A 14,525-nucleotide genomic window follows, 5' to 3' on the forward strand; every position below is an offset into this window, starting at 1 on the left:
TGTTTGCTAGAATTCCCCAGGGAATCCATCAGGCCCTGGACTCATTTTTTGGGAGGTTTTTATTCACTGCTTCAATCTCTTCATAATTAATTGGACTGTTTAAAAAATCAATTTCTTCCTGTTTCAGTCTTGGTAGTTTATAGGTTTCCAGGAAGGCATCCACTTCTTCCAGGTTATTTAATTTATTGGCATAAAGCTGTTGATAAAAGTTTCTACTGATCCTTCCTATTTCATTGGTGTTGATTGTGACCTCTCCCCTTTCATTCATAATTTTATTAATTTCAGTCCTTTCTCTATTCTCTTGAATAAGTATTGCCAGGGGCTTATCAATCTTATTTATTCTTTCAAGAACCAGCTTCTAGTTCTGTTGATCTGTTCTACTGTGCTCCTGGTTTCTAATTCATTGACCCCTGCTCTAATCTTGATCAACTGCTTTCTCACGCATGGGTTAGGCCTGTTCTTCTGTTCCAGCTCCAGCTTCTTGAGGTGAGAATATAAAAACTGCATTTTGGATTTTTCTATTCTTTTGAATGAGGCTTGGATGGCTATGTATTTTCCCCTTACGACTGCCTTTGCAGTGTCCCATAGGTTTTGGACCGTTGATTTCATTCTCGTTGGCCTCCATAAATTATTTAAATTGATTTTAATTTCCTGATTTACCCAATCATTCTTGGGCAGGATGGTTCTCGGTTTCCAAGTGTTTTGAGTTTCTTCCAAATTTTTCCTTGTGATTGAGTTCCAATTTCAAAGCAATATGGTTTGAGAATATGCAGGGAATAATTTCAGTCTTTTGGTATCAGTTGAGACCTGTTTTGTGAGCAACTATATGGTCTACTTGGAGAATGTTACATGTGTATTCGAAAGGAATGAGTATTCTTTGGTTCTGGGGTGTAGTGTTCTATATATATCTATGAGGTCCATCTGGTCTAGTATGTCATTCAAAGCTCTTGTTTCTTTGTTGATTTTCTGCTTAGGTGATCTGTCTATTGCTGATAGTGGAGTGTTGAGGTCCCCTACTATTAACGTATTTTTATCTATATGTCTCTTTATTCTGGTTAAGAGTAGGCTTGTGTATCTTGCTGCTCTCCTGTTGGGGCGTAAATATTTATAATTGTCATATCCACTTGTTGGATACATCCTTTAAGAATAATGTAGTGTCCTTCTGTATCTCTAACTACAGTCTTTAGTTTAAAATCTAATCTGTCTGAGAATTGCTACCCCACCTTTCTTTTGAGGTCCACTGGCATGAAAAATGGTTTTCCATGCCTTCACGTTCAGGCTGGCTGTATCTTTAGGTTCAAGATGGGTCTCTTGTAGACAGCAAATGGATGGGTCATGTCTTTTTATCCAATCTGCAAACCCTGTGGCATTTATGGGAGCATGCAGGCCATTTACATTGAGAGTGATTTTTGAGAGATATGATTTGAATGATGCCATGCTGCCTGTAAAGTCTTTGTTTCTATAGATTGTAAATTTCTGTTCTGTATCACTCTTGGGGCCATTTTACTTTTATAGAACCCCCCTTAATATCTCCTGTAGGGCTGGTTTCATGGTTACGAATTTGGTCAGTGTTGGCGATCCTGGAAGGTCCTTATCTCTCCATCAATTCTGAATGACAGCCTTGCTGGATAAAGGATCCTTGGCTGCATGTTTTTCTCGGATAGAGCTTTAAAAATACCCTGCCAGCCCTTCCTCTCACTCCAGGTCTGTGTAAGGAGGTCTGACGTAATTCTGATATTTTTGCCTCTGTATATGAGAAATTTCTTCACCCTGGCTGCTTTCAATACTGTATTCTTGGATCTAATACTTGTGAATTGCACTATGATGTGACATGACGTGGCGTAGGTTTGTCGTGGTTGACCTTGGGAGGGGTCCTCTCTGCCTCTTGGACACAAATGCTTGTTTCCTTTGCTAGATTAGGGAAGTTTTCAGCTACAATTTGTTCATGTATCTCTTCTAGACCTCTCTCTTTCTCCACCCCCTCAGGGATGTCAATGAGTTTGACATTGGAAAGTTTCACTGAGTCAGTAATCTCCCATAACCTACATTCTTGAGATTGGATTTTTTTAAGCCAAGTTTCTGTTTTAACTTTCTCTTCAGAAGTCTCAAAAAAGAAAACAAAGTTGGAGGACTTGTACTTTATTTCAAGACTTACTATAAAGCCATGGTAATCAAGACAGTTTGAAGACAGATGAATGTATCAAAGTTAATGAACTGACCACAGAGTCCAGAAATGGATCTACACTTCAGAGACTGAATTCTATTTTTTATCAATTTTTTTCTATTTTTTAAAATAAAAGAATAGAACAGTCCAGAAACAGAATCACAAACAAAGGGAGGGTTCCTTTCTTTTTTTACCCAAAGTGCTAACAGTATAATGGAAAAAGAAACCTTTTCAGCTAATAATGTTGGAACAACTGGTTACCTACATGGAAAAATAAACTTGCACCAATGCTTCATATGATACCCATTAATTTATTTGAGGTGAATCATGAGCCTAAATGCAAAACTAAAACTTACAAAGCTTCTAGAAAAAAAATACAGAAGGATTTTTAACCTTTGTTCAGAGACCTCTTGGAACCCAAAAACCCAAAATAAACATCATCACAAGTAAAAACCTTTGCTTATCAAAGGCTATCTTCAAGAAAATGTAATAGGCAATTTCCAGACTGCAAGAACGAATTTGCAATACACCTATCTGACAATGAACTTTGTAGTGAGAATATATAAACAACTCAAAAGTAAGGTGACAACTCAACTTTTAAAATAGGCAAAAACCTTCAACAGGCACTTCATAAAGAAAGATACTGAATGGTTAAAGTGCACATGAAAAGATGCTCAGTATATATTATGTCACTAGGAAAATGCAAATTAGAACCACATTGAGATACTATGACACTCCTGCTGAAATAGGCTACAAGTTTAAAAACTAACAATATCAAGTGTGTACTGGCGAGACTGTGGAGCAACTGGAACTCCCACATACTGCTGATAGGAGTGTAAGAGTACAACCACTACAGAAAATAGTGTTGTATTTCACTTAGAGGTATTTACCCAGGAGAAATGAAAACACATATGCACTCAAGGACTTGAGGGGAGCTTAATTTATAAATGCCAAAAACTGGAAACCCAAAAGTCTATCAACAGATGAATAAATAAAAATTGTAGGATATGCACACAATGCATATGTACAATAAAAAGACTCAAACTACCTACATGCAACAACACTGATATATCTCAAAAACAGTACACTTAGTTAAAGAAACCAGCCACAAGGGAGTTTGATTTCATTTGAATGCTTTTCTTGAACAGGAAAACGTAATCTATAATGACAGAAAGCAGGTCAGTGATTACCAAGGGCCAGAGTGGTAAGCAACTGACTTGGAAAGAGGCACAAAGACAATTCTGAAGGAGTATGGATGAGTATCTAGATTTGTCAAAAGTCAATAAGCCATACTGGATACCTCTACATTTTACTTAAATAAATCATACTGCAATGAAGAATAAGTCTACAGATAAAGGTAGGTGTGTATAAAAAGGTTATACACACACACACACACGTATATATAGATTGATATATATCTATATATACGTGTGTGTATATAATCTATATATATGTGCGTGTATATATATAACCTTTTTATACATACCTACCTATATCTGTAGACTTATTCTGCAATTATCATACTGCAAATTCATTGCAGTATGATATATATATATATATACATATATATATACGTATATATATATATACACACATCAATCTATATATACGCGTGTGTGTGTGTCAAAATATTAGCAACAGAATTATAGGTATTTTTTCCTATAATTTTAAGATTTTAATAGGTTACCACTACTTATGTTTAAAAAAACAAATAAAACAAAAGTCAAGCTCTTGAGGACAGCCTCAGCAAAAGGGGAACATTTGAGCAAAGACCAGAACGAGATAAGGAGACAGGTGTATGGATATATGTGGGAAGAGGAAACCTGAGGTTTTGAGAAGAGAAGTGACATGATCTAACTTACATTTTAATACTCTGGCTAGAGTATTTGGAACAGACTGCAAGGAGGCAAGGGCAGAGACAAGGATACTAGTCACAGAGCTACTGCAGTAGTTCAGGCGAGAGATGACAAAGGATTGGTTCAGGGGAAACAATGAAGTTAGAGAGACATAGTCAAATTCTGAATATATTTTAAATGAAGGCTAACATTATTTGCTGCTGGGCTGCATGTGAGGTGTGGGAAAAAGCGAAAGGTCAAGGATGACCTCAAGGGTTTTTGGCATACAAAGCTAGAATAGAGTATTCATTTACTGAGACAGAGAAGACTATGGGACAAAGGGGTTTTGGAGAGTGGGGTGAGGGAGAGAACAACAGGAGCTTGTGTTTGAGTAAAATTGAAGATATTAAATTGGTGATCATCACTAAGTAGAGGATATTTAGAGACACAGGACTGGGGAAGCTTAGCAAGGGAATACGTATAGAGGGAAAAAAGAACTCACAAAAATGGGCTGTACAGCATTTCAGTGTCAGGAAGTCAGCAAGTTGTTAGCATAAACTAGAAATGAAGGTCAGTAATACCTTCAGGTATACTGTAAAACTATTTTTAGAAACTTAGAGGAATCTAAGAAAATACAATCAAAAAAGCCTTTTTTATTCTTTGTTTTCACTGATTCTGGAAGATGAAACGGACACCTTTAGTTCCATTCTGAAATTGGAAACTAGAGAGCGATAACCACTATTCACCTTCTAGAACCATATTTCTATAATCCCATGGGTCAACTTCTCCAACTTTCACAACATTTGGTAATAAAGGTAAAACAACATATTTAGATTATCTTCCCTCAAACAGCAAAAATTATCTTCTACAGAGGAACTACACTTGTGTCATGAATAAGCCTCATCAGTCATCAGGTGATGCTCAAGGCATGTGAGGTAATGATGTACTACACAGCTGTCTGATCCTCAGATGTTACTTTGGAGGCTGATGATAAACTACAGGTCTGACAACTCACTTTCCATTTCAAGATATTTCTTGAACTTTTTCTTGTTGTGACAGGCAACCAAATTGATTAAACCTAGTCATGGGATTTGACACTACAGCCAGCAGACTTCTATTTGTTGATTGCTATTGATTTTCTTTGATACCTCATTTAAAAATCAATAGTTGGAAAGAAAAATAGGCTTAGTTTACACATACTTAAACATACTACTGTATGCTGGAGGAGGCACAAGTTTGGCAAGGCTTTGGCATCCAATTATAAGAAGAGCTCTTAACAGGTGAAAGCAAGGGCTTTAGATCGATATGCAGTTTTCTTTCTCAATCAAAGAAAGTGGCTATAAATTAGGCTCATCAGTATTATTTTCAAGGCTATCTTAAAGCAAACAAGTTTAAACTTTTGTGCAAGGCAGAGGGTCTTCCTTAGATTTACATTAAAAAGGATATATCACTAAGAGTTTTTGTTTTGTCTTGTTTTTAAGGATATTTATGGTACCTGGAGTTCATCCGGGCTTTTATCTTTTTGGCTTTTTTTTTATTTTTCTGCCGCTCTTCTCCATCTTTCAAAGGCTCTGGTAGAGCTGCACTTTCAACCACAATGTCAATAATATACTTCTTTAAAGAAAGATGCTCCTGTAAGATAAATAAATAACGATGATGATGATGCTGGTTAAAAAATAACATAGCACTGCTACAGACTGTAGTGAGTATAAAAGAGTATATAGATGAAGTAAAAGGAACCTTTATGAAATTCTGGTTTTCACAATTGCTTTGGAAAACACCGAAGAAATTGTTTTATTTAAGATTTCACTGACTTAAGGAAGGCACGTGATGTGATGAGCGCTGGGTGTTATATGAAACTGACATATTACTGATCACTACATCTGAAACTAATGATGTACTATAAGTTGGCTAACTGAATTTAAATTTAAAAAAGGATTTCATTGACTTCTCAAACCTTTGCTGCATATCAATTATGATACATGCTAAGGATACAAGGACATATCCCTGTGCCTCACAACCACACAGTGTAGAAAGAGAGGTTTAAAAAAAAATACATATATATATACATACATATATATGTATATGCACACACACACACACAAATCTACAATATCAACCAATAAGTGCCAATTAAAAAGTTAGAGTGCTATAGGAGTTCAAAAGGGAAACAAAAGCACTGTTCAGTGGGGGTGCGGAGGAAAGGCTTCAAGAAGGAAGTACCATGTCTGCTATCTCTTGAAGGATGGACTGAACTTGAACATATGGATATTGGATATTTGTGTGTTTGTTTGGCCTGGGAGTTAGGAAAGGTGGCAGAAAGGAGACGTAAAAAGGGCATCTCAAAAAACACAAGAAGAGATGAAAACAGAATGTGGTTATTGGCCACAGAGATCTGGTTTGGCTGGAGCATGCAGAGTCTGGCCCTACGTCCCTCCTTATCAATGTTAGATTTTACAGCCCTCACTATAATCACTTCCTTGCACGTGCACAGCATGTACATTCCCTTCCCCTCTCTTCTTTATTCATGCTTGCGTGGCAAAATCTAAACTCTAAACCAACTCTCACCCTACTCTGTACACATACCTCGGCAGATCCAAGTGGCTATCATTATGAACTGTGTTGACTACTCTCACATTAAATTTATGACATTACAACTCAAATGGCCTCTAGTATTGCCAGGCAATCAAGGAAACTTAAACTATTTTCTCCACATACTCTTTCTAGAAATTATTTAGGATTTTCCCCTCAAATTTCTAACACCCTATAGATCACTTCCTCTTTCCTGACACTTTTTTTCACTAGGTTTCCAGACATTACACTATCCTCCTAACCCACCAGCCGCACCTTCTAAGTCTTCTTTACTGGATCCTTTTGCTCTGCTTAACCAATAAATGGAGTACCCCAGAGCTATTCTTCTCTATCCAAACTCACTCATTAAGTGCAATGACTTGAAATATTATTTATACAAAGGCAATTCTCAAATTTTTATTTCTAGCCTTGACCTCTCCTCTGAACTCCACTCCTACATCAAACAGTCAAAAGATCTCCACTTAGATGGAGTATTTCCATCATAATCATTTCCAAGTAACAGTCCATAACAAAACACTTATGCTCCCCATATACATACTCTTCCCACAGTGTTTCCCATTTCAGTAAACGGTACTATCATTCACACAACTTCTCATAAATACATCAGCAAATCCTAAGAGCTCTACTTCCAAATATATCCCAAAATTCATCCCAAATCGAATCACTTCTCCCCACCACCACCATCAACTCTTATCTGTACAACTGCAATAGCTTCTTATTAATTAGACTCTCAAGTCTTCTCGTTACAAAAGCAGTGATATTTTTAAAATATCACAACACGTCATTCTTATTAAAATCTTGCCTTCTCAGCACATTTAAGTAAAATCCAAAGTCCTTACAATGGCCTACCAAGCTCTATATCACTGACCTCTCTGACCTCATCTTATAGTACTCTCTCCTTTTTTCACTGTACTACATCCACAGTCGCGTGGATGTTGTTCCTCATACTCTTCAGGATTGTTACTGCCTCACGAATCTATATATGTTGTTCCCTTAGCCAAGAATATTCTTCTTTCAGATATTTGCATGGCCTCAGCTAAAATGAATACCCAAACTTAAGTAACACCCTTTACTATCTGCCATCTCTTTATTCTGTTTATTTTTCTTCATAGGACTTGCCTAACATCAAATATTCATTTGCAATCTCCTGCACTAGAATATATGTTTCATGAAGGCAATAACTTTGTTTTGCTCACTGATGTTTCTGTATCTGGTACCATGCCTGGCATATGGTAGGCAATCAATAAGTATGTATTAAATAAATGAATAAATGAGAAAAAAACAATATAGTAGGAACTAATAACAGTATTTATGGTCAAATGAGTGAAGATGCTCAAAAGGTGCAGACTTTGAGTAAAATAAATAAATCTTGGGGGTGTAATGTACAGCATGGTGACTACAATTAACAATACTGTATTATATGTTTGAAAGTTTCTAAGAGATTAGATCATAAAAATTCTCATCACGAGAAAGAAATTGTAACTATATGTGGTAATGGATGTTAACTAAATTAGCTGTGATAATTATTTCACTACATATATATGTATATATACATAATACATATATATACACATACACATTTCAAACATTATGTTGTACACCTAAAACTAATACAATGCTATATGTCAATTATATCTCAATTTAAAAAACACACAAAGGTATTTATGAAGGCTTATTACTAAACTTAGTACTTTACATATAATCACTCATTTAGTCCTTTAAACTATACTTAGAACATACTTAGAATCATGGAACACTACATCAAAAACTAATGATGTACTATATGGTGACTAATATAACATAATAAAAAAAATTTTTAAAAAGAACATACTTAGAAGATATGTATTTTTATTGTTCCCATTTAAACTATGAGAACAAACACAAAAAGTCGAATTACTTGCCGAAAGTTAGAATGTAAAAATCATGACTGAACAACATTTGCAGAGAGTAAAGTGATAAAGCCTAAATTTAAATCAGACAGTATGATTAGGGTGTCTATACTCTTGGCTTCTACCTTAGCAATATGACGGGAGAGTAGGTTTGGGCCAAAGAATTGTACTCATTATGAAAGTTTCCAAATCATAAAGTACCAAAAAAATAAAAATAAACCAAAAACTCAATAGCCAAAGGAAGAAAATACTCTCTCAAAAGCTAAGCAATTATCTTCTTTGATAAGCTAGGCCCATTATATGGAAAGACACCTTTATTTCAAATCCAACTAGAAAAAAAAACCCAGGACTCACATCAAAAGAAAGCAATAATACAAATAAAGATAATCCTCTTACCATATTTCCTAAGGATACATTGTACGATGCAAGTCATATATGAAATCACCACCCATGTTACCATTTTTTGAATATTTAATATGTGATCAGCAAAGGGCTAAATTGTGTACATTATTTCCTATAATCTTAACCCCACAGAATAGGTGGCAATATGTTTAAATTTTTAAGATGCTAACAATGGCTCATAGAGGTTTGGTATTATGTCCACAGTCACGAAGCTTAAGGTCAAAACCACAATTGCCTGACTTCACAAGACCAAGCTTTTCTGGTACTCTATATTCCCTCCACCTAACATGGCTCATGTAGACTAAGTCTCTCACATGTAAATTTCTACTTCTGCACAAAGGAAAAGTAGTATTCTAAACGACATCTTCAATTTTATGAACGCTCCAATTATACTATTTTCAGCTATACATAAATGTCATTTAGGTATCTAATGGAATCCACCTAGGATCCTTATACATAAATGCAGACTTTATATAAAACAAATTTGGGACTCTATCCAGAACTATCAAAATCGTTATTTTTTTAAAGAACAATTCATTTACATACACAACACACATGCATTATGTACTCACATTAATAATAACATTTTAAAAAATCTCAAAACTATAAACGAATGAGAATATAAATTTATATTTTGTTTGACTACTTTAATAGTAAGTTCTTTCTTAATACAAAATCAGTAAGGGTTAATTGTAGAAAATATAAATAAAATTAAGAAATAAAAATTTCAAAAGACAAAATAAAAATCTGTAATACTAACACCTAAAATTAATAATTTGAGTACATCCTTCCAGACATTTTTTTGTACATACATTTTTGTAAAAGTGGGATACACCATTTATGATATTTTATAAACTGCTTTTACATTTAACATTGCAAATACAGGGGTGCCTCAGTGGCTTCGTTGATTAAACATCTGCCTTCAGCTTGGGTCATGATCCCAGAGTCCTGGAATCCAGCCCTGCATCAGGTTCCCTGCTCAGCACGGAGCCTGCTTCTCCCTCTGCCCCTCCCGCTACCCCACCCCCGGCTTGTGATCACTCTCTCTCTCTCTCTAATAAATAAATAAAATCGTAAAAAAAAACCCTGCAAATATATTCATACCATTAAATAATATTCTACAACATAATCCAGTGGCTTAAGGTATTCCATTTCATGAATATGCCTAATTTTACTAAATGCTTTATTTTTAGATATTTGGATAATTTTTACTTTCAATATTATAAATATCAGTGCAACAAATATTCCTATAGTTAAAATTTTAAACACATAATCTACTTTTCCCTTATGATCAAATCATGGAACTGAAATTACTGCATTGCAGATTACATGTATTTTTAAGGATTTTCATTAAGTGCTCCCAAACTGAACAACCAAAATAGGAATTAATTTATATCTCAACAAGTGATTTGCCAGTACCTAGTATTTCTATTTTGTTTATAAATCTGTCAATCTGTTGGCTGAAATACTGGTGTTAGTATGTTAGACCATAACATATTGTATTTTGTCCTCTGTGACTTAAAATGTGTCTTTTGTCTAGTTTTCTATAAACACATTTCAACTTTTTATATATTTCCTTTTGGTGGTTTGCATTACATTTTAGTTTCTGTAGGAAACAGATTGGTTCTGGGTAATAAAAGAAACACATTGTTCGATATGACAGAGAATAATTAGTAGTCATTTTCCCATTAAAACTATGAGGACCTTATACAGGAAGGTTTTGAGATGGCTTCTGAAGATGGAAAGCATATATAAAGGTTTTTCAACATTAAGGAGTGGTTGAGGAAATTATGTTATATTTCCATGAGGAAGTATTAGTCATTAAAATGCTTCCAACAGAAGACTGTGAATATAAGAAGGCAGTGGCAGCAAAGATTCAGATTCTAAAATTATACAGAACAGAAAGAGCAATTACATACCAAAACCAAAACCCATAGAAAAATATTTACAATAAAACAAGGTGACAATGTATCCTCCTAACCCCCAAACAGAAGTAGGTGAGGTCAAATTACCAAGACATCAGTAGGGCTTCAGTGTCTTTGAAGAAGAAATTGAAGGGAAACAAAAGAATGAATAATGAACTTCAGATCAGAACTCTAGGAAAGGAAGCATTTTTCACTGGAGAATTCAATAGGCCAATTTGAGAACTGCATTTAAAATGGAGAAAAATTTACCCATTGTGGTGGCAGGTGAATGAAACGTAGCTGAATTAAAGACTGAATAATTTGTGGAGCCTGGGCGACTCAGTTGGTTAACTGACTATCTTCGGCTCAGGTCGTGATCTTGGAGTCCTGTCATCAAGTCCTGCATCGGGCTCCCTGTTCAGCTTCTCCCTCTAATGCCCTCCCTTCTCATGCTCCCTCTCTCATTCTGTCTCTCAAATAAATAAATAAAATCTTTCTTTAAAAAAAAACAAAAAAGACTGAACAATCTGGTGAAGGCTAGTCCCTTATGAACTCTCAAAACTGATCCACGGAAGAAACTGACACAAAAGGAATTTAATTGAACAATGTAGAGATGACAATGAAAAAATGGGAAAATGACATGATAAAAGGAGAGCAATGAAACAGAATCAAGAAATTGCAGGGTGCCTGGGTGGCTCAGTTGGTTAAGTGTCTGCTTTCAGCTCAGGTCATGATCTCAGGGGTCCTGGGATCGAGCCCCACATCAGGCTCCCTAGTCATTGGGGAGCCTGCTTCTCCTTCTCCCTATGCCGATCCCCCTTCTTATGCTCTTTCTCTCCCTCACAAATAAATAAAATCTTAAAAAAAAAATCTCAAGCAAGTTACCGTATGTTACACAAAAATAATAGAAAAGGAGCTCCAGATAATTTAATAGCTACTCTGATTCACAGTTCATTCTAAAGGCCTTATAAAACTAATTCCACAAAAAAGTATCAAGGTCAATAGCCAAAACTATTAAAATAAAAAAATTAACTAAAATTAAGCAACTGTACAAATGATGAAAACACACCAAAGAATTACATGCAATTAATGAATCATTGAACACTACATCAAAAACTAAAGATGTATTATATGCTGGCTAACTGAACACAAACTAACATAATATAATAAAAGATATTATTATAATAAAAAAATTAAAAAAATAAATATATCCCTGCCAAACCAAAAAACAAAATCAAAATCTAATACTCTATTTCAAAATAAACTAAAACAAAATTTTTAAGTGGAAGAAGGCATGAGAAAATGACACAAATTGCCATCTTAATAATTCAAAATTTAGGTCAAAAGACTAAAAGATTTCAAATGAAAAAAAATTTAAGAAATGAAGAGAAAATAGAAGACACAGAAAAATGAATAAACACAACAAATGATAGAGGCAAGATGGCAAAGGAGTAGGGAACCTTGTTTCACCTCGTTCCCTGAATTTAGATGGATATCCATGAGCCATTTTGAACACCCAAAAAATCAGCCTGAGACGTAAGACTATATATCTGCAACTCTAAAAACAGAGAAGCGACTGCTTTTTGCTAGGCAGGACATCCGGAGTTGTGTATCTGTGGGGAGATACCGGAAGATAAACAGAAGGGGGAGGGAGCCTCCATAAGCTGGCTCCTGGAAAGTGATATAATACTGGAGCACAAATTCAGAACCCTTAGAAATCTCTAGCGAAAGACATCCTTCTCTAAAAAGGCCTCAGGAAATGAAAAAGACAAAATTCTAGGTGGGGCACTGTGGTCTTGGGATCCGAGGAAAAACAGAGTGAATGGGGTGCCTGAACTGATAGAGTGCCCAAGCAGTGGAATGGAGAAGCAGGTTATGGTCAGCGAGCCCAGGAGGGGACTCTCAGCTTGGGTTGCCATAAACTGTGAGCTGGGCCAGTCAGTAATTGCTCTTTGCTTGAGCAGCCTGAAAAGGACTGGAATGGGGTGGTGTGTGGGGGCATTTAACATTCCCTGGGAGGAGTGAAACAGCTGTGCCCACGACCACGCAAAGGCTCTTGGGGTGGTAGTGGCCCAGAAAGGACAGTAGGGCAGCACCCAACCATGACCCAGGAGCTGTCGGGGCATATACGAGCCTGAGGCTTCATGTAGTTTTAGAGTCACAAAGGGCAGTGGGCATACACCACAGGAGGCTGCAGATTTTGACACATGCAGAAGTGGAGACTGTTTGTCCTGGAGGGTTAATGAAAGAGGGAGGACTGTGATCTTTCTGCTCTGGGCCAGAGGTCTGGGCACGGCCATTTTTGCTCTGATCCTATGAAGAGAACCGGAAAGCCTCCAGGGAACAAAAGCCACAGAGAGGACCAGTTTCCACTGAGCCCATCCCCCTGACAGGGAGTGGAACAACTCCGCCCAGGCATGGACACCTGAGAAGCAGCATGGCAGGCCCCTCCCCCAGAAGACAGAATGGAAGAATAGGTGGATGACAAGCTTATGGATCTCACAAGTCTCTAATGCCAGGGGAAAACAGTATATTGAGCTCCAGGTGTTGCCTCATTACTCGTTTATTTTTCAGATAAAATTCTCCTTTTCTTTATTTCTTTTTTTTATGTTTTCCCTCTCTCTCTCTCTCTCTTTTTAACCTTTTTCCCACATCATCTAGATTCTTATTATACAAACTTAGGTTTCATAGCCACTTTTTAACTTGTATTTTTTCACTACATTTTATACATATATGCTTCATTTTAGTCCTTTTTTCACTCTATTCAACTGTATATATGTGCATGTGCGTGTGCGTATATATACACACACTTATATAGATAGAAGTTTTACTTTCTTCGCAATTTTGGGATGTGGTGTCTTCTAACACACAGACCAAAATTCATCCAGGAACAAGTGGATCACCCTCCTTTGTCCACTCTGAGAGATTATAGTCTTTTTTCCCCACCCTTCAAAAAAATTTTTTTTTATTTTTTATTCTTGTGTCTCATTATGGCTTTGTTTGCTTTTCTGAAGTGGCTTCCAACCACGTCGCATTTTTCTAAGGTGCATTTTGCTTGGATCGCAGTTGATATTTTGGACTCTGTTCATTTGCCCACCCAAAGTTCTCTGGGGAGAATGACTAGAAGGAGGAACTCACAAAAACAAAACAAAACAAAACAAAACAAAACAAAACAAAACCAAACCCAAAAAACAAAAAACCCGAGGCAATGTTCTCTACCACAGAGCTAATTGATATGGACCTAAGTAAGAGGTAAGCAATAGAATTCAGGATAGCAATCATAAAGTTAATAGCTAGGCTTGAAAAAAGCATAAGTGACAATACAGAATCTCTACGGGCTGAAATGAGATCTAGTCAGGATAAACTTAAAAATGCAATAAATGAGATGCAGTCTAAACTGGATGCTTTAACAGCTAAGGTCAATGAGGTAGAACAGAGAATAAGTGATGTAGAGGACAGGCTGATGCAAAGGGGGGAAGGTGAAGAAAAGAGGGTAAGATAACTAACAGCCTATGGAAAAAGGCTTCACAGATTAATGATGCCCTGAAAAGTTAAAATGTCAGAATTACTAGGATCCCCAAGGGGGTGGAGAGAAAGCGAGGGCTACAAGGTATATTTGAGCAAATTATAGCTGAGAACTTCCCTAATCTGCGGAAGGAAACAAGCATTCTTGTCCAAGAGGCAAAGAGATCCCATCCCAAAATCAATAAAAATAGATCAACACCCCAACATGTAATAG

The 14,525-nt window shown here is 36.2% G+C and overlaps 1 protein-coding gene across 5 annotated transcripts in view; it reads right to left on the reverse strand.

Annotated features, from left to right (window-relative positions):
- The window catches only part of SCAPER (S-phase cyclin A associated protein in the ER), a 527,655-nt gene that overhangs the window by 288,638 nt on the left and 224,492 nt on the right, over nucleotides 1-14,525 (reverse strand). For all 5 annotated transcript variants that reach the window (XM_040642943.1, XM_040642940.1, XM_040642941.1 and 2 more), the window contains one exon: nucleotides 5,495-5,631. In XM_040642943.1, the coding sequence (XP_040498877.1) occupies nucleotides 5,495-5,631 (137 nt within the window). The remainder of the gene's footprint in view (nucleotides 1-5,494; nucleotides 5,632-14,525) is intronic.

Source organism: Ursus maritimus, unplaced genomic scaffold, assembly GCF_017311325.1.
Source record: "Ursus maritimus isolate PB19 unplaced genomic scaffold, ASM1731132v1 scaffold_27, whole genome shotgun sequence".
NCBI classification, from domain to species: domain Eukaryota; kingdom Metazoa; phylum Chordata; class Mammalia; order Carnivora; family Ursidae; genus Ursus; species Ursus maritimus.